We start from the raw sequence: 19,268 nt of genomic DNA on the forward strand, positions 1-19,268 counted from the left end.
TGTCCACCACTCCAAGATGTGGAGCTGCCGCAGGAGGGTTTCTGTGGAGAACCTGGGCCACGTTGTGCAGCAGAAGAATGCCAAGGACACCGTCCCTCTCCTCTGGAAGTTCCTGCAGAAGGTGGGGCTGGCACAGGGCTGAGAGCCTGGCATTGCCCAGCACTAAACACGTTTGGATTATCTCAGTACTTGCTATGATCTTGAGAATGAACATAGAAGATATTGTTGTCTTTTAAACATTTAAGAAGTAATTCCATAAAAGTATTCCCAATTGTGTGTCCAAGCCTTACCCATAGCCTCCCTTTCCTCTTCCAGGAAAGTGAGCTGAGGCTGGTGAAATTCCTCCCGAGATTCTGGCTCTGCAGAGAGATTTGGTGAGGCAATTCCAGAACACAGCAGAGATCAAACACTGCTCCATCAGGGAATTCCTCAGGGAACCCCACTCAGGTGAGGAGACTGTGCCAAAATTGTAATTAATGAAAAAGAAAGGGCTGGATTGTCCAGTTGAAAGTGAAGGGGAAAACTCACGTTTTCTTTTTAACTCTCACCCAAATGAACTGAGATTTGGATAGGGTTGGAAAAGTTACCAGATGACTTTAAAGGGAATTAGGTACAGGAGATTTTTTATGAGGTGTGGGAGCTCTGTGCAGTGCAGCAGTGGTTCTGTGGGCATTTTAAGCTCAGCCTAGAGCAGGGCTTGCCTAAAGAGTGTAATGAACATTCTTCCTTTCATGAAGTTTGTGGCAACTCCTTCAATTGCATTTAAGTGCAATTATTGATGCTTTTAAGTACTTATGGAAAAGTACATAAAGGTCATGCAGGAGCGGACAATAATGGAAAAATAACAAACTGAGCCAATGACTCCATTTGACACCTTTAGGAAGGTGTTTGGTGTCTGTTTAGTCTCTTGAGCAGTTGCCTGGAGTTCAGTGGTGTGCTCTGAAGATCCCTGTATTGGAGAGCTTCACCAGGAAAAGGTGTTTCATGGATTTATTTATTGTTGTTTCTCAGATGGGATGAGGGACCTGTTAGAGAGGAGAGTGAATGTGTTTCTGTCTGTCTGGAACAAGCTGAGAAGCTCCCTGGACACCAATGGTGAGCAGCTTCTTTCCCAGCCCTGCTCCTCGTTCTGAGTTCGGGTTACTCCCGTCACTGATGCTGAGGCATATCCTCAAAACTGGGCTTGGCCATTAAATGTTAAGAATGTAGGTACAAGGGGAGGGATTTGTTTCTCTCTTGAAGTATTCTCACCTGAATTAGTTTCCCTTCTCACCCTAACTTGTTCCCTTTCGTGCTTGTCCCTAACGCCGAGCACACGGCTTTTCTCAGCTCGGTACCTCCTCCTGCCCTGGCTCAGCCTGGCTGGCTCCGGGCCTCCTCAAACACTGTTTCTGTATTTCAGGAGAAATCAAGCTGCCCAAAGGCTACTGTGATGCCGAGCTGAGCCTGGACAGCAGGCTGGAGGTGCTGCTGCCACGGCGCCAGGGGCTGGGGCTGTGCTCCACGGCGCTGGCCAGTTACCTCATCGGGCTGCACAACGACCTGGTGCACTCTGTCAACAGGCACACCAAGGAGGATGACAGGTCTGCTGCATCCCCTGCTCCCTCTCAGGCAGCTTTCCCTGCTCCACAGAGGCCTCTCCCTCTGAACACAGGCCCTTTGCTCCCTGCAGGTACCTGGTCAGCCCCTCGGAAGTGGCCGACCTGCACCTGATCAGTTACGAGGTGGAGAGGGACCTGATCCCTCTGATCCTGTCCAACTGCCAGTACAGCATGGAGAAGGGAGGGGAGACCTTGCAGGACTTTGATCTGGAGAGGATCCAGCAGCAAGTGATCAGCAAGTTCCTGCAGGGGAAGCCACTCATCACGCTGATGGTAGGAGGGGCAGGGCTGTGCAGCCAGGAGGGCTCTGGGAGCAGCGTTCCAGGGTTCACATCCTTGGGTTTCTCTCCTGACAGGGAATCCCCACCCTGGTGCACAGACACGACAGGAACTACGAGCAGCTGTTCAGTGATGTCAGGAACAAGCTGGAGCAGGTGGGTTTCTGCACTGCAGGAAGCAGGGCAAGCATGAAATCCCTGCTTTTCCAAGGGTTTTCTGTGCCTTGCCTTGTCCATCCAAAGCTTGCCCGCTGATTTCTCAGCATGCCTTGGGTACGTGCAATCTGGCCTTGTGCTGCCAGTCAGGATTTACAAAGAGAAGGGAGATAGTTCAGCATTTCAGTTTCCTGAATCTGGGGCTCTGTTGTCTTCCTTGACTTGAGCAATTGGAGAAGAAAAAGGTATGGCTCTAAAACAGTATTAACCATGACTTTGTGGTTTTCAGAGTGCTCTGCCCAGTTCTGTGATGAGCATGATCACTGGGGAGCTGCAGTCCTACAGTGATGTGTGTGATGCTCTGTCCCTCACTGAGATCACCCTGGGTTTCCTGGCCATGGCTGGTGAGAATGCAGACATGCTGCTGACTGAGTACATTGAGCAGGTTCTGCAGATGGGGGATCAGACAAACCCTCACGTGCTGCAGGTGAGTCCTGAGGGCAAAGCTCAGATTCTTGTGGGGTACAATCTGGTTTATGCTAAATCCAGCCTGTGTGACAGAGCCCTCTCACTTTCCCCCTGCTTGTTGTGGTATCAGAAACTGGATTATTGAGGGCAGCTGGGGAAAGGTGAGAGGGCAGATGGGCTCCACCCAGGCCAAGGGGCTGGATGAGCTCTGTGCTGAGCTGTCCTGGGCAGGCAGGCTGGGGATGGGCTCTAAGGACACCCCTCACATCCACAGCTGTCCTTCTCTTCCAGGCCCTCAGACGGTGCCAGCTCAGGCACAGCATGGCCCTGTGGCAGCTCCTGTGTGCCCACAAATCTGAGCAGCTGCTGCGCCTCGGCAGGGTATGGCACCCCCAGCTCCTCTGTGTGACCTCCTCTGCCCTGCCCTGCCTGCAGCTGCTCTAATGTGTCTTTGGGCTTTTTCTCCCCTCGCTGCATTTTTAGGATCCTTTTGCAGATGTCAGTCCAGACTACAAAGAAGAGCTCACCCCAGAGCTTGCCAAGCTCCTGCACACCTTCCTGGTCCACTCCAGGCTGGAAATCTTCCTGCAGGAGCTCCATGAAATGATCATCCTGAAGCTGAGACGTGTCCAAGCTGTGGAGGAATTCAAACCCACCTGGAGGTAGGATTGTACAGCCAGAGCCACCACAGTTGTTGTTAACTGAAGCTTCTCTGCCTCTGAGCATGCACACACTGGGAACACTCCCTTGGCACAGGCAGCAGCATTAGGAGCATCCACACCCATTTCTGGCAGGTGTCACTCCCATCTCACACAGGCTCTCTTGGGGACACTGCTGGAACACTCCAGGAGCTGCTGGCCAGGGCACAAACAGCAGCACTTCTGCAGGCACTTGGATAAAATAATAACAGAATCACAAACTCATTAAGGGTGGAAAAAATCTCCATGGTGCTCAAGGCCAGCCCCAGAGTTCAGCTCTGCCCTGCAGCCTCCCCTGGCTGTTTAACCCTTCTCACTAGACACCCCTGTTCAGTTGTGGATATTGAGTATTTTGGGTGGTGGAGTCCACTCATACTGTGGAACTTGAGGTTTGGGTTTTTTTAGTTGTTTAATGCCATTCTGCTCTGTCTTCCAGCCTGAAGGAATCACTCTTGCCTTACCTTGATGACAAAGAGTCTGAATTAGCTCCAGAGCTGGAAGACACATTCCCTGATGAGATTCTTCTGTCTCATGCTGCTGCTACCTGGAAAGCAGCTGCTGTATTCAAGAGGAGGGAGCACAGGGAGAGTTAGGACAGAGCCCTGCCAGGGACTGCCACAACACCCGCGTCAGGGCTCCTGCAACTCTGGGCATTTGTTTGGGGCTTGTTGGTTGTTCTTTGGGTTTGGGGTTGTTGTTTTTACACCTGATGTGAAGAGGAGAGTGGCTGTGGAGGAGGAGGGTGAAATAGACCCAGCAGCTCGGTGCGAACCCTGGATCGCCACAGCTCCAGAGCCACGGGAGGAACATGAAGGACTTTTTTTACAAATCATGGTGCCGTCGTGCCGGGGCAGGGTTGATGTTTTCTAGCCTGCCTTTCTGCGCTGGCTGCAGAAGCGGCTCCTGCCCCGCGCCCCCGCTGCGGCAGGGCCCGAACAGGGAGCCCTGAGGGCCGGGGCTGCTCCGCTGCCTTCGCCCCGGCCCGCCTCGGCCCGGCCGCCTTCTCCCCCCTTAAATAAACTCGTTCATCTCCCGCTGCTGCTCCCGGCTCCTTCCCCGATCGGTACCGAGATCGCTGCCGCGATCGGTGCCGCCGGCCCGGAACGGCCGCGCCCGGCCGCTCTTTCCGGGGAACGGCGGCGCTGCGGGACGGGCGGGCCCGGCGCCGCCATGGCCGCGTCCCCCGCCCGGCTGCGCCGCTGGGAACGGTAACGGGGCTGGGGCTGGGAGCGGTAACGGGGGTCAGGCTGGGACGGGCCCCGGGAACTGCCCGGCGGCGCCGCTGGGAACGGTAACGGGGCTGGGGCTTGGACGGGCCCCGGGCACTGCCCGGCTGCGCCCCTGGGAGCGGTAACGGGGATCGGGGCTGCCTGGCTCCGCGTCCCCACAAGGCACGGGCACCCTCGGCAAGAGCCGCCGGTGCTCCGCGTCCCGGTTGGGGTCGGGGGTTCCCCGGGGAGCGGACGGGGCTCTGGGAGGACCCCGCTCTGAGCGCGGCCGGCCCGCAGGGAGCAGGCCCGGCTGAGGGCCAGCGTGGTGGAGGAGGACACGGAGCCGTGGCAGAAGGAGCCGCAGTTCGCGGGGCTGCACAGAGTGGGCGGTGTGGATCTGTCCTACTGCAAGGGGGACGAGAGCCGTGCCTGCGCCTCCCTGGTCGTGCTCAGCTACCCGGCTCTCGAGGTACCGCCCGGCCCGGGGCTCTGGGGCAGCGGGAGGTGGGATAGCGGGAGGAGTGCTTCACTGAGAGGGTGGGCAGGCCCTGGCACAGGGGCACAGAGCAGCTCTGGCTGCCCCTGGACCCCTGGCAGTGCCCAAGGCCGGGTTGGACACAGGGGCTTGGAGCATCTTAGGACAGTGGAAGGTGTCTCTGCAAAGAGTGGGTGGAATGGGATGGGCTTTGAAGTCACTCCCGACCCAACCATTCTATGGATCTGTGTGTGTTCAGCAGACCTTCCAATTCGGTGTTCCCAAAAAAAAAAAAACCAAAACAAACCAAGAAAAAAACAAACAAACAAAAAAAAAAAAAAAAAAAAAAAAAAAAAAAAAAAAACAACCAACCCCCCAAAAAAACCCACATAAAAAATATGTGTAAGGATTTATTTAGACAGGAGTTTAGGAAGGTGTGATGCAAGCAGCTCCCAGTTGCAGGAGCTTTGTGGGATGGCTAGGAGCTCGCCCAGGTCCAGAGGAGCTGGTGCCCATGGGCAGAGGGAGATGTTTGCAGTGCTCCAGTGCAGAGTCCTGTGGGTGAGCTCTTCCTGGGAACCAGCTGATACCATGGGCTGTGACATAGGAAACCTTTTCCAAACCGCTGTGGGTCTCACTTCTCACAGTTAGTTTTCTTTAACTAATAAAGATTTTTAGTCTCTTTCCCAGCTTGCAAAGTGATATAAAAATTATCTTTGCACTGTAAAAGCTCTAACAAGCAGAGAAATAAAGTTTGATGCTATCTGCTGGGATTTTAATGAACTGAATCTCAAGTCCTGCTGTGATCTGCAGGGCAAGACAGGAATCTGTTTTGTGCTGCCTTACACAGTTTCCTTTGACCTGTCCGTGGGTTTAAAAGGGATGAGCAGAGGGCACGAAGGGGATGAGGAGCTCTGGAGTGCGCAGGGGGCTCTCTGGCAGGGAGCTGTGTGTGCCATGCACCCTCTCTGGCAGTGTCTGTCCTGTCGTGCCATGCTCCCTCTCTCCAGGGAGCCGTGTGTGCTGTCTGTGCCTGCCCCAGGTGCTGTACCAGGACTGCCGCATGGTGCCCGTCACCGCCCCGTACGTGGCCGGGTTCTTGGCCTTCCGAGAGGTCCCTGTCCTGGTGGAAGCTGTGCAGAGACTTCAGCAGGAGGAGCCCCAGCTCCAGCCTCAGGTGTGCTGTGCTTCCCTTGTCCCAAGCTGGGCTGTCCTGGCTGCAGAATCCCAGGGAAGGTGTTCTCCCTCCGGAGCCTGAGCTGCTGGGGCACGAGGGGTGTGGGCAGAGCTGTGCTGGAGCTCCCTTCCCTTTCCTTGGGGAGACAGGGAGAACTGAGGAACCAAGAGAGATTCTTCCTTCCCCCAGAGCCAGCATCCCTGCTTGCTCCTTGGAGTGCTCTAAGTGCCCAGGAAATAACATTTCTGCTTTGGCTTTTTCAGGTCCTTCTGGTAGATGGGAATGGCCTGCTCCATCCCAGAGGTAGGCTGTTTCTGGAGAGCCCTGTGCTGCTCCTTGGCATTCCTGTTCCCTGGTGTCCCGCAGCTACTGTGGCTCCTTGTTGGCAGGATTTGGCACAGCCTGTCACCTCGGAGTCCTGACGGACCTGCCCTGCATTGGCGTGGCCAAGAACCTCCTGCACGTGGATGGCTTGGCCAGGGATGAGCTGCACAGGGAGCAGGTTAGGCCAGGCTGGGATTTGTTTCTGCTTTTTCACATCCCAAGAGAATTTGGACAGCCACCTACAATTATGTGCTAATGAGCTGACAGTGGGTGTGTTTATCCCTAGGTTCGTTCCCTGCAGAGGTCAGGAGAGGCATTCCCACTGACAGGCACCTCGGGGAAGGTCCTGGGCATGGTAAGCTGTCCCTTGGCCACTTGTCCCTCTCCACAGTGGTGCTGTCTCAGTGGTCCCCTGTGGGAGGGCAGGTGTGAGCAGTGAGCAGTTGCACTGCTGGCCCCTTCCTGAGAGCTCAGGTGGCTGTAGGGAGTTGGCAGCTCAGGTGCTGAGAGCATTCCCGTCCGTGGCTGTGGCACTGAGGTGCTCCAGCAGCCTGGATGGTGAGACGCAGCCTGGGAGAGGTGCCAGTTCCCTGGCAGCTCCCCGGGATCGGGCTGGGAGCGGCTGATTCAGAGCAGAGCAGGAACAGGCAGCTGAGAGACACTTCCTGTGGGTGCTGCCAGCCTGGGCTGGCACAGCTCCTGCATCCCAGAGCAGCCTCGGGCATCTTGGGTAGGGCCACGGGGACAGACAGTCCCTGCAGGAGACGCTGGGACGGGGAAGGTGTTCAGGAAGGCTGGGAGCTGCTAACACAGAGCCACCACCCCACCCCAGGGCTCCGGCTGGCTCCTAACTCCACTGCCCCTCTGTGTGTGTGTTCAAATGAGCCTCTCCAGTGCCTAATCTCTCCTTTCTGGCTGCCCAGGTGCTGCGGAGCCACAGCAACAGCTCCAGGCCCCTGTACGTGTCCGTGGGCCACCGGGTGAGCCTGGGCACGGCCGTGCGCCTGGTCAGGGCCTGCTGCCGCTTCCGCATCCCGGAGCCCATCCGGCAGGTACGGCACCCCGGGGGCAGGGGGGCAGTGTTTGCCGAGCCCTGGGCTGCTCAGAGCCTCCCTTTGCCCCTCCTCTGCTGGGCAGTTCCCCAGCCCTGGTGGTGCTCTCTGATCCTTCCAAGCCCGTTCCCCTGACGCAGTGCCCGGCAGCATTCCCAGCCCTGCCTGCAGACCCAGCCTGACTGATGTCCTGCTTGCTCGCTGCAGGCAGCTCCTGCCATGCTGCTGTTAATCCCCGGGAGCTGGGAATGCAGAGTTTTCCGGGTGCTTGGAGCCCAGCACGGCCCTGCAGTGCTGCTCCTCTGGGCCTCTCCCGCTGCCGCACAGAGCCACCAGCCAGCAGGTGACAGCACTGCATCACTGTCACCGGGCTGCAGCTGCCACCGGGGCTCAGCCTTGGCTGGTTTTAAATCGCAGCAGAACTCGGGGAAAGGCTCTGGAGAAGTTCAAAGCCTTTGGGACTTCTGGCCTGGCAAGTGCTTCCCTTCTCCCCGAGGTCACTCAGCTGTTGGTGGCTCCACAGCCCAGAGCCAGGAGTGACCCTGGCCTGCCCAGGTGTCCCTGTCCCTAACGCTGCCCTGGTACAGCCCGTTGGCATCGCTGCTGTGCCAGGCTGGGGGGGGTCAGTGGTGTGCCCATCTGGGCAGCCCCCAGGGCAGTGCTGAGTGACCCTGCTGCTCCAGAGCTGCAGTGTCCCCTGGAACTGAGATCTGCTTATAAACTACCCCGAAGTCTTAACTCCCTGGAGCAGAGCAAGCCCTGGGGTGTCCAGAGCAGAGCTGCAGTTCCCAGTCTCAGCCCCAGTACCTGCCAGACTGGAGGAGGCTGCTGGAGCTCTTTATGTAACCTGCTCCAGCCAGGGACAGATGCCTCTGCAGAGCTCGAGCCAGCTCTGCAGTCTGCGTGTTCAAAGGGAAGGGAGAAGCATTCCCTTTGGAAACAGAAAGGTGTCTTGGAGCTTTTCATCACCCTCATTTCGCTTCCAGCCATCTCCAGGATTTGCTCATGTTCGGAGACTCTTCCAGTTCCCTGTGACCTTTCCTTAGTGATGGGATGAATTATTATCACTTTTCTTACAGGGAGATGAAAAATCCAACAGAGGAGTGTGTTTACTCTAGAGGGATGGCAGGAGATGAGGACATTTAAACCTTTCCATGGGCCTTGTCCCCACTCTGCTTCCTCTGTGTGGTGACTGCCACAGCTCTTGGCACAGGCAGAGCTGAAAGCCTCAGCTCCTGAGAGTTAAAAAGTAGGAGGCTGTGGAGAATCCTGCCTTGGGTGGCTGGCATGGCCTTTTTGCCAGGGTATGTCTCCAGAAATTGCAGACCTGTAGAAGTGCTTAAAGATTTCCCAGTGTCAGGAAAGACCTGTGGATCGCCAGGTCCTGGTCTGGAAGTTCTGGCAGGCCTGGAAATGAAGTGGTGTGTGAGAGCTCAGCTGCCCACAGCTCCTGAGGTTTGTGTGAGGACAGCATGTGCAGTGCAGCTGCTGTGGCAGCTCAGGCTCCTGCTTTAGGGGATGTGGTGCTTCCCAGGAATGCACATTATCCAGGCAGGGAGCAGGAGGGGTTCCATTTGCATTCAGCCCACAGTGTGGCTGTGCTGCCAAGGAGCTGGCTGTGGTGCAGATGAGAGAAGTGAGATCTCGGAGGAAGCAGGGGGATGAGCTGCCCTTGTCACCTGCAATCAGTATTTACATCCCAGTCCTTGTTCCACGTGCCAGGCCCAGCAGGAGAGCTGTGCTCCTGGTGAGGCCCTGCATGGAGCTCCCAGGCAGGAGCTGCCATCCCAGAACAGCCAGCACAGCCCTCACCCTGAGAGGCCCTGGAGCAGCTGACAGAGCTGCCCTCGCTCCTGGCAAGGGTCAGACCCCTCCCTGGTACAGCCTCCCCATTCCCAGATCCCTGTGCCCAGCAGGGCAGCACAAGCTGGTGCCACTCTCCAGCTGCCAGGGGTTGCACCGGGAGCCTGCTCTGCTCTCTCTGGGTCAGGTTCTGCTTGGCTGCTGCCCAGCCTCCTGCTCACTTGCTGCTTCCTTCAGCTGCCCCTGGGTGCCCAGCGGGTTGGGGCTGGCTCAGGAGGGGGCAGCTGGCACAGCCTGAGGGAGCTCCAGCCCAGCAGGCAGGGCAGGGCTGCAGGTCACCCTCTGTGAAACGCTGAACACTTGCCCTCAGAAGAATGAGACAAGGCACCAGCCTCTCCTCTGGGACTGGACAGCAGTCACTGGTGTCCTGAAACTCCAGCTGCCTCTGGGGGCACCCCCTGCAAGCCTGCTGTGCCCAGGGACCACCCTGGCCCCTCAGGGAACAGGCAAAGCAGCATTTCCACAGGCAGCACTCATCCCCTCTGAAAATGGCCCAAACCTGTGAGGATTATTGCTGGGCAGTGATCCATCTTATTGATTAGCCCGTGGTTAATCACCACCTTGAGCTGACTCCAGTGCTGTGCTAGGAGTGAGCCCTGCCTGGGAACTGCCACGTCATCAAGCACTAGCTGATGTTCTCAGCACAATGTGGTTGGGGTTTTTCTTCCCTAGAAAAGTAGTTGGTGGCTGTGCCTCCTGCTCCTTGCTCTGCCCGTGGGGACCACTGAGCAGCCTCCTTCCCTGGTTATAAAATCCATCACGTAATCGCTTATCCTGAAGAGTGATCAAAGTTATTTGTCAGTTCGGTTATGAAACTGTCCAATTATAGAGAGAAGGGAAAAAAATCTCCCAAACAAACCACCCCTTATGTAAGTCTCTCCTTCTCAGCTGGCAGGAGACTCTGCAGTTGTGGAGCAGGTTCCAGCAGCAGGTACAGCCTCCACCAAGGGCTCGGGGTGAGGGGCCTGGGGGCTGTCAGAGCTCCAGGAGAGGCTCCTGGGGAGCAGCACAGCCTGGAGAGCAGCAGTGCTTCAAGGACAGTCCCCAGGGATGAGTTAACCCAATTTCTGAGCTCATCACCAGACACTGTGAAGCTTTTCCAGCTGGGAAGGTCACATCCTGCTTTGTAGGTGGGGAGAGACACTCTGCCTTTGAGGTGGGCACAGCAGCTGCTCGGAAATGGCGCAGAAGTTTCTAAAAGAGGAAGAACTTTGAAGGACTGTAAAAATCAACTGCCAGTCCTCAAAGTTGTCCAAGAGCCTGGGATGTGCTTGTGGTGGCATCGAGGGTCTGCTGCTGGTGTCGTGCAGCACGGGAGGGCAGAGCCAACACCTCAGGGTGGGGGCAGGAACAGCCAGTGAGTGCCCAGCAACACTTTCTGGCAGTTCCTGGCGTGTGGCTGGTGCTCTCCTTGCCCTGTGCCTTGCTGAGCCACCCGGTGTTCCTGGTGGGATGTGCTGACAGCAGGGTGGATGGGCACACTGGGGGAGGCAGTGTGCAGGCTGCTCAGCCCATGCTCACTCCTTTTCCTGCTTGGTTCCAGGCTGACATCAGGTCCAGGGAGTACCTTCGGAGGCAGCCCTGTGCTCCAGTGGAGGGGCTGGAGGCTGTGCCTGCCAGCCCAGAGAGGTGGGTGTGTGGGCAGAGGGCACCTGCTCGTGGCATGAGCTGCAGTAATGGCATTAAGGGTACAGGCAGGGTAACCAGGTGAGCTCAGTGGGGAGGTGAGGACATGTGCAGCCTCCAGAAGGTGATTTCTGCTCCCTCTGGCCACGCTGCCTCGCACGCTGTCCTGAGCTGGGGAAGGGCAGCAGGGATTTGCTCTTTTTTCAGCACTGCTCATAAGCAAAGCCCTAACACCCACAGGTGTGACCTGAGGAGGAGCAGAAATACCTGCAGGGAGCTGGGTTTGGCCCCAGGTCTTGGTGGGGGGGTCAGAGTCCCCCACTCTTACATAAGGTGGCCAGTGGGTGTCAGTTCAGGGCTAAATCTGCCCCGGGGTGCAGGAGCTCAAGCTCACCAAGTGCCAGTTGTTTGTGCCTGTTGGCTTCTACTTTTTGTACAACTACTTCCTACTCTCTCATTTTTATATCCCTGCAGCAAAAAGGAGACTGAATTGGAGGATTAGTCTGGTGCCAGAAGAAAGTGCAGAGCTTCTCTTGGCTGGGTCCTGTCCTGCACCAAGGCTGAGTCCTGCTGGATGCAGGAGCCCAGTGTCACCCTGGGGGACAGCTGTGCCAGGCTGTGTCCCACAGGACAGCACCAGCCACTGCTCGGGGAGAATCCGTGCAGTGAAACTTCTCAGGGTTCATTTTCAAGTACTGCTAAAACCTTTGTGTAAGCAAAGGCTCACGTGCAAGTTTGCAGCGCCTCACTGGAGTCCTTGTGCAGCTGCAGGGGCTGATTTACAGAGCTGCTGAGGCATTGCCACTGCAGAGCCAGCCTGTGTCTCCCCCCATCTCTGTGACACAGAGCCCTCCCTTCCCTCCCTTTGGAGCAGCCTCACCTGTCCCTGCAGCCTGGGCTCTCCATTCCCCCTGCACAGCCCTGGGGAGCAGCAGCCCCACTGCCCAGCTCCTCTGGAGCAAGGATCATCCAGGGGAAAGGATGGGAGGAACCATCTCCCTCCCAGGAGCATGGGGAGGTCATTCCTGGCACCCAGAGTGCCCCAGGTGCCCGGATCCCAGGCTGGAGATCTGGCCCAGCCCCAGCTCAGCCTGAGGAGCAGAGCCCAGAGCTTTTGGGCCCAAATCATCCTCAACCCTCATCCAGCCTGCAGGACCAAAGGTGCTCCCAAGGTGTGGGATCCTGGCTGAGGCTGGCAGGTGGTTCCTGACTGTTCTGAAGAGCAGCAGGAGCTCTGGGAGATCCTGGTGTGGCTGTGTGAGATTGCAGCCTGAAGAGGAAGAAGGATGCTTTCCTGGGGTGGGCAGGGGTGCTCATGTCAAGCCCCTGTGGGCTGTTTAACCTCAGTTTTGCATAAATTTGTTGTCCAACTTTTGTTCTTTCCTGTCTTGGAGCTGCTCTGGGTGGGGAGGACAAAGCCCAGCCTGTTGTGGCTCTGCTGTGTTGGGGTCTGAACCGGGTGGGGAAAGGGAGGAAGTGACAAACCCTGGGCCCATCTGGGCAGGTCTGGGCTGGTCCTGGCAGTGCTGGGGACAGGCACTGGCAGAGCACCTCCCTAAAAAGCCTTTGCTGACAGGTTTTAGAGCCAAAGCTGCAGCAGCTGCTGCTCCTTTGGTCCTGGGGGCTGCTGCCGGCCCAGGGGCAGAGGCAGCACTGGGCTCGTGCCTGGCTGTGGCAGGGGACAGGGGGCACAGGGACAGCCGTGTCCCCTCCCTGCACAGACACAGAACCTCCTCTGCCACGGCCTGTGGGAGCAGGGAGGGGACAGAGCCACAGCCAGCAGGGATCATTCCAGCACTCCTCATTCCAGCCCCACAAAACCAGTGACTTCTCTGGCCATGGGGACAGTCTCCTAAAGCCTGTCACAGACTCAGGCACAGGTGACAGGGTGGGCAGGGGACAGCTCCTTCCTAGAGCTCATGGCAGAACAGCAGGGGAATCATCTGGGTTTCTGATTTGGCCTGTGCTGGGAGGTCACAGGGTCATCCCTGGCTCCTTCCAAATTCTGGGTGGCACCACTCCCACTGCAGGCTCAGCCCAGGTGGGCTGAATGAGGCTCCTCATTTGGCTCAGCTGTGCTGGAGGAGGCTCTGAGGGGAGCAGCTCCTCCAGGATGGCCCTGGCAGAACAGGGCAACCTTCAGAGTGTGGCTTCTCCTGCCCTGGTGAGTGTCTGGCTTTCATCTCATGTTTAATGTCTGTGGTTTTGATCCCTGAGCTGTTGGTGACTTTTTGTGTGCTTCTGGTTGGTATTTGACAATGAGAGCTGGTCAGGGGAGGCTCTGCAGCCAAGGCTGTGATCTGGGTGGCACCTGGAGGAATTGAGCCCAGCTCAGACAGAAAGTGAGGGTCTGTCACTGGGTGCTCCTGCTGGGATCTGGGTGTTTTGATCCATGGAGGGTTTGTGTGCTCAGTCTGTGAGGGATCCAGGGCTGGGGACACTGCTGTCCTCAGCTGGCCTGAGCCCCCCCAGCTGCCTCTGCCCAGGGAGTGAGGGGAAATCAGGTGAAAAAATATAAAAAGTAGCATAAAAATGGCTCTGCATCACTGCCCCAGCTTCCCTCTGCAGGAGGCTCTGAACTCCTCCCAAGCCCAGGTAAACTCAGGTGACTCTGGATGAAGTCAACTGGGGAGGCTTTGGGAGGGGATGGTGCTGCAGTGTCCTGGCTGGAGCCAGGGGCTCTGTGCTGTGCCTTTGGGCTTTGCCTGGGCCTGGCACGCTCTCCCAGCTGCCCAAACGTGGCAGTTCAGTCCTTCCTAAAGGAAGGGACTAATCTCTGTGTTTGGTGTCTGCTTGTGGCTCTTTGGACACAATAAGGGATTAACTTGGTCTTTATCTAATTGGTTTATAACCCTGGGAAGGGAAAATCGCTTTGTAATGCTTGAAACCTCTTAACAGGAACTCAGAGACTGGAGCTTGAGTGTCCTTCGAAATAAACTCATACATGGCTTGTCTTTTTTAACTCTCTGTTTGCTGGAAATTGGCTTTTCTGGGTGTAGCTTGTTGGGAATCAGAGAATGGTTATTGCTGAGTGGTTGTAAATCCTCCTGTTAGCACCAGGGGGTTTTCTCTCACCATTTCCACCTGGGACTGGCTGGGAGTCTCTGGAGGTGTCCCAGGGCTCGGTCACCCCCCGTGCTGCTGGGGCAGGGATGTGGCTGCCCAGGGATGGCTCCTGGGTGCCAAACGGGCAGAACTGCTTTGGGCTTGGGTTCCTGACTGCCAGGTGCTGAACGGCTGTGCTGCAGGTTCTCTGGAGCTGCTCCCCCTGAATCCTGGAGAGCAGGAACGAGGATCCCTGCACCTGCCTTGTCTTGGTCCCGGCAGAGAGGAGCTGCTTTGGGATGCAGTTCTGTTTGTTCCGTGGGCTCTGAGGAGGTCTGGCTGAGCAGCTCCGTGCCAGCTGCCTGAGGCTGGGTGGGATGAGCTCCCACCTCCGTGTCTGGAGCTCGTGGCAGTGTAGGTGCTGCCTGTGCAGTGTGAGCTCCTGTGACTCAGGGTTTGTATTTTGGGACGCTCCTGCTGAGGACGGGGGAAGAGTTTCACTGGGATTTCCCCCCTCCCTGCCCCCCGTTCTCATTCCCCTTCCCTTTGGCTTGGCTGGGAGGGTTTAGGAGGGGCTGTTTCCCTCCTGGTTCCCCAAACCAGGTCCAGCTGCAGGTCTGGATGCTCCCACTGGGTGTGGAGCTGGGCCCAGCAGCTGAGCCCCTCTCTCCCCCCATTCCTGGAGCATTGGGTGTTTGTGGGGCTGGCTGGGGCAGCTGTGTCCCTTGGGTCTCAGAGCATCCCCGGCTTTGGGCTCTAAATGGGCGTTTTTAGCACTGCTCCCTCCCTCCCGTAGCAGCTGAGGCCTCTTGGATGTGGTGGCTCCTGGGCAGAGCCCGGGTGTGCAGAGGGAGCTGAGGAACGTCACGGCTCCCTTGCAGGGCTTTTGGTTCCTTTTTTTTTTTTTTTTTTTTTTTTTTTTTTTTTTTTTTGTCCTTTTTTTAATTTTTCCCTTCCTTTTGTCCTATAAATAGTTCTCCCCCACAACTGCTCCTCCCGTTGTTGGTGTTGGTTGATCCTCCCTGATCCTCTCACCAGCGCCCTGCCACCCCCCCCCCGGCTTTATTTTAAGGCCCCATTAATTAAAAGCAAATGACTGGAATTTCTCTTGACAAGCAAATTAATAGCAAATGAGATGATTATGAGCTGTGTCATTAGGGTGATGGAGCAGCTTGTGCAGGGCTCAGCCCAAAGCAAGGCAGCAAATCTGTGGGGGGCAACAGATCTCGCCTGTTGGGGGGCTGGGGCTGGAAGCTGCTCCCTTCCCCCTTGGGCTACTGGGTGGAGTTTTGGTAGCCAAGGAGCCCCTGATGCGGGGCGGAGCCGGCCGTGAGAGCCCGGGGCTGGAGAAGGAGGGGCAGAGCAGAGGTGCAGGGGGTGGCTGCTCTCGGGGGTGCAACCCACGGATGCTTTGGGGGTCCCCATGAGCTGGGTCCGTCCATGGGGACACGCCGGGAGTGCCTTGTCCCCACCCCGCAGCCGGATCAGCTTCAAAAACACGAACTGAGGCTGTGGAAGCAGCCCGTGATTAATTCCTGGGCTGGTTCCCACCTCGGGGGCTCGGTGCAGGATGTTTCCTTAGGAACACGCTTTTTCCTGCTTTTCTTGGCTTGGCACGCCGTGCCTGTGCCTGCGGAGCCCAGCTGGTCAGTGCTCGCTCGGAGCGCCAGCTCGGGGCCGGGCTCTGCTCGTGGGGCTCTGTGGGGACCCTGGGGGCATTCCCTGGCCCAGGGGGACACCAGGAGCTTCCCTCAAAAAGCTGTCAGACCCCACTGGCTGCTTCCCCTGTTCCTATGTCTGTTCCTGTGTTCCTGAGCCACTCTTTCCCTATTCCCTGGTTGGCCCCGAGACCAGGGTCAGCCCCCGGGCCCCGGAGAGAGAAAGCGCGACCCTCTGTGTGTGGGTGCCAGGGACCCGAACATCTCACCGTGCGGCTGAACACAGCATCTGTGTTATTATGCAAAGATCCTTTTTGCTTCCTTACCCCAGACCTTGCTGGCAGCAATTCAGACTGCTACAGGGCCGCGCTCCGAGAGCCCCGGGAGCGCCGTGTGCCCGCAGCTCCAGCGCGGGGCCGGGCTCGGGTCGCGGGGCCCCGAGAGCGCCGCTCTCCCCGCGTGGGAGGCTCCACCAGCGGCGGCTCCCGGCTCGTGTTGTGACTGGAGCCGCGTGTCTGGCGAGGGAACAGCTCCTGCCTGTATGGGGAGGAGGAGGAGGAGGCGATCAGCCGGGCCGGGGATGGAGGCACAGCCTGCGGGAAGGGAGGAGAGGTGGTGCCAGAGCCGGCTCTGCCCCCGTGCGTGGCTTCAGGGACAAAAATCCGCTGTTTTCCCGAGGAGCGGCACTGCCTGCTCTAAAATCCCCAGCGATTCTTGGGAGAGTGTTTAGAGTCTGTGATAAATCTGGCGGCTCTGTAACTTGCCGGAGGGATGGTGGGCAGCACCGTGATTAAAGCGCTCTGATTAACACACAAACCTTGTTTGTAATGAGTGGGATTGGGAGGGTGTGGAAATCCAGCTGGCGTGTAATGAGGTTACTCCAACAAATTACTCGGATATCAATTACTCCGCTAGGTAAATGTCACCTGCCTTCTCTTTGTTTGCGGTAAACTGGGATCCAATTAGTTTGATGTGGTTCTTGCTCGTGTCTGAACTGCCGAGGCAGGGCAGGACTGCAGCCGGGCTCTGCCCCAGCCGTGGGGGCACCACCGGGGCCGGGGACATCCCCGTCCCTTGGGGACATCCCCGTCCCTTGGGCACAACTTCCCGGCCTCTCCTGGTACCACCTCTGAGCCGAGTCCCCCTCCGAAGTCCCCGGTCAGGCCGGTCTGTGCGGTCCCCGCGGCCGCCCCTTCTGCAGGTGGATAAATTCCACTTTGCCGCACAGAGGCTCCTTTCATTTCCCATCCTCCTGCCCGGGCTCTGCCGAACTGCGCCGGGAGGAGCGAGGGGAGGGAGCGAGGGGAGCAGGAGCAGCTCCCGAGGCCGGGTTGGAAAGGGCAGCAGGAGGTGCCAGGGGCGCTGTCCCTGCTCCAGCCCTGGGGAAGGGCCCTGGCTGTCGGGAGTGCGAGGCGGACCGGGCCGGGGGTCCCGGGCAGCCCGGGATCGCCGTGATGCACCGGCCCCGAGCTCCTCTGCCAGCCCTTCCACAGAGCTCATGAAGATTGATGGTCCGACACACGGGGCCTGGGGAGGGAGCAAAGGGAGCCGAAAGCGCTGCCAACCGTGGAGCACAGCCCATCCCAAATCCAGCGTCGGTGCCCGAAACCGCCCGGTGCCCGGGCTCGGGGAGGCTTGGGGGGCTGGAGAGGTGTGAGCAGGGGGTGGGCACCGTCACTGGGGGCACCTGGGGTCCTGCTCCGCTTTCCAGAGGAATAAATCAGCGCCGCCGTGTCCCTGTGGGGCTGTCCCGCCCCGCCGGGTGTTGGGGGGCAGGTTCCAGGTGCGGGGTGCGCGGGGTGCTGTCATTCCCAGCTTCCACAAGCGCTGACCCTGCAGCCCTGCTCGCCCCTCCCGGGCAGGTTTGTGGGCTGCTCCAGAGCTCTCCATCCCTGCTGCCCTGGCTGCCCCCGGCCCGGGGGTGGCCGCTGGTGCGGGGCTGCCCTGGGCACCTCGGCCCAGAGCCTCGACAGGATGAGCAATGCTCCAACGCGCCGCAGGCGATCGCTGACCTCATTTCAGCAGCGCTCTGGGGTTTGGCATCTGTTGCTGACACGGAGGCGAGTGGGGGTCTGGGGACTCCCCAAATGTGCTGCCCTGGAACCCCCAGTGCTGGGGAGCGCCGGGGGTGCTGGGGCAGCACGGGGTGGGCTCTGACCCCGCTGCACCACCCACTCCTCCTCGTGTGCCCCTCCTGTGCTCATTCTGCTCCACAAATGCTAATTAACCACCATAATTAGTTTGATGCTGCATCTATTTTTAATCAGCTTTGGAAGACAGAGTCTGCCTCTGCTCCGTGCACACCCACGGGCTGTCCCGGGGCGGAGCGGGGTTGCTGGGGGACCCTCCGGTGGGAGATGGGGTGTTACTCCCCTCTGTGCCCCCGGGAGGGTGTCAGGACCCCTCATGGGACCCCCAGGCAGCGGAGGATCCGCCCAGAGCTCCTTGGTGGAGTCTGAGATCCCAGCCCCTCCATAATCCGCCGGGATGAATAGGAAGGATGGAGGCAGCAGCTGCCAAGGTGGCGTTTGACAGCAGCTGGGAAAATCGCAGGAGGAGGAGCCCGGGAAAAGGCTGTGAAAAGATTCTGAGAAGGCAGAACCGGGGGACAGGCCCGTGTTCCTGCAGCTGGGGAGGGACGGGGTGTCCTGCTGCTGGGGGCTGCCCAGAGCCAGCCTGGCTGGGGAAGCAGCCCCGTGGAGAGGCTGCGGGCTGTGAAAAGCAGCGTTTGCTCGGGAATGGCCGGTTCCGCGTGGACCCGGCCGGTTCTGGTTGTGTTCTCCGGAGGGAGGGAGGGCTCGAGGAAGCCCCTCCCCGGCTGTGCTGGCCAGGATGCCCGGGCACTGCCTCGGGGTCTAGGAACCGATGCTCTGCCAGCGAAGGCTCCCGAGTGGCATTTGAGGGCCGCTGTCGCAGCCCGTGACTCACGCCTGTGACCGGAACGGTCTGTCGGCCTTGACTCGGTGCCCGGGGAGGTGTCCAGCTGCCCGCGGTGCCCCGGCCGGGCCCTGGGCTCGGCCCTGGCAGGGCTCGGCCCCGCTCCCCCCGCCCTCTCACGCAGGGAATCCGTCCCATCCTCATCCTCCCCGGGCCGGGATGTTCCCAGCCCTGCCCGACTGCAGTGTTCGGCCCCGTCTCCCTGCCCTCCTCCTCCTCCCGTGCCAGCCTGAGGGTGGCTTCTGGGAGACCCCCGGTGTCCCTGGGGAGCCTCGGGTGGTCTCTGGCAGCCGGGACCCCTCCCCGTGGTGCCCAGAGCTGGCTGAGCCCCCCGGGCCTGGCTCGGGGAGCTCACACTGGAGCTGCTGCCGAGCCCCAGGGCCGGGATCCCCCTCGGGGTGCTGCTGCTCCCGGCCCGGTCTGGGCTCCGTGCAGGGCAGGAGGGGATGTCCATCCCCCCATCGGCTCCGTGCAGGGCAGGAGGGGATGTCCATCCCCCCATCAGCTCCGCTGGGAGCGCAGGCAGAGCGATTTCTGCAGCCACGTGCCCGACGTTGCTGTGGTTTCCCGGCCCAGCCGTGCCCGTGCGGGGAGCTGAGCCCCCCTCGCTGTCGGGGGCTCTCCCTCGTTCCCTGCCTCATGCATATTTAATCCGGGGCTCCTGGAGCCATGGGCTCCCGCAGCCGCGCGGGCCCGGCG

General features: G+C 58.9%; 2 protein-coding genes across 2 annotated transcripts; both read left to right on the forward strand.

Moving 5' to 3' along the window:
• Window positions 1-315: 315 nt before the first annotated feature.
• Window positions 316-4,225, forward strand: LOC127060232 (E3 ubiquitin-protein ligase RNF213-like). Its single transcript, XM_050981209.1, has 9 exons — window positions 316-447; window positions 1,012-1,095; window positions 1,403-1,583; window positions 1,673-1,874; window positions 1,958-2,035; window positions 2,325-2,522; window positions 2,795-2,884; window positions 2,987-3,165; window positions 3,638-4,225. The coding sequence occupies exons 2-9, from the start codon at window positions 1,017-1,019 to the stop codon at window positions 3,792-3,794; spliced, it is 1,164 nt and encodes a 387-aa protein (XP_050837166.1). The 5' UTR covers window positions 316-447; window positions 1,012-1,016; the 3' UTR covers window positions 3,795-4,225.
• Window positions 4,226-4,333: 108 nt separating this feature from the next.
• ENDOV (endonuclease V) lies at window positions 4,334-13,891 on the forward strand. Its single transcript, XM_050981210.1, is given in 9 exon segments — window positions 4,334-4,409; window positions 4,710-4,881; window positions 5,930-6,064; window positions 6,328-6,367; window positions 6,454-6,566; window positions 6,675-6,743; window positions 7,312-7,440; window positions 10,847-10,946; window positions 10,949-13,891. Coding segments are annotated over 9 exon segments (828 nt in total). The 5' UTR covers window positions 4,334-4,371; the 3' UTR covers window positions 10,981-13,891.
• The last annotated feature ends 5,377 nt before the right edge of the window (window positions 13,892-19,268 follow it).

Source organism: Serinus canaria, chromosome 18, assembly GCF_022539315.1.
Source record: "Serinus canaria isolate serCan28SL12 chromosome 18, serCan2020, whole genome shotgun sequence".
Taxonomy (NCBI): domain Eukaryota; kingdom Metazoa; phylum Chordata; class Aves; order Passeriformes; family Fringillidae; genus Serinus; species Serinus canaria.

Coding starts and splice junctions, on each gene's coding strand:
- LOC127060232 (XM_050981209.1), top strand. CDS start 1,017: ATGAGGGACCTGTTAGAGAGGAGAGTGAATGTGTTTCTGTCTGTCTGG. Junction 1,875..1,957: donor AGCCACTCATCACGCTGATG/GTAGGAGGGGCA, acceptor CTCTCCTGACAG/GGAATCCCCACCCTGGTGCA. Junction 2,523..2,794: donor CAAACCCTCACGTGCTGCAG/GTGAGTCCTGAG, acceptor CTTCTCTTCCAG/GCCCTCAGACGGTGCCAGCT.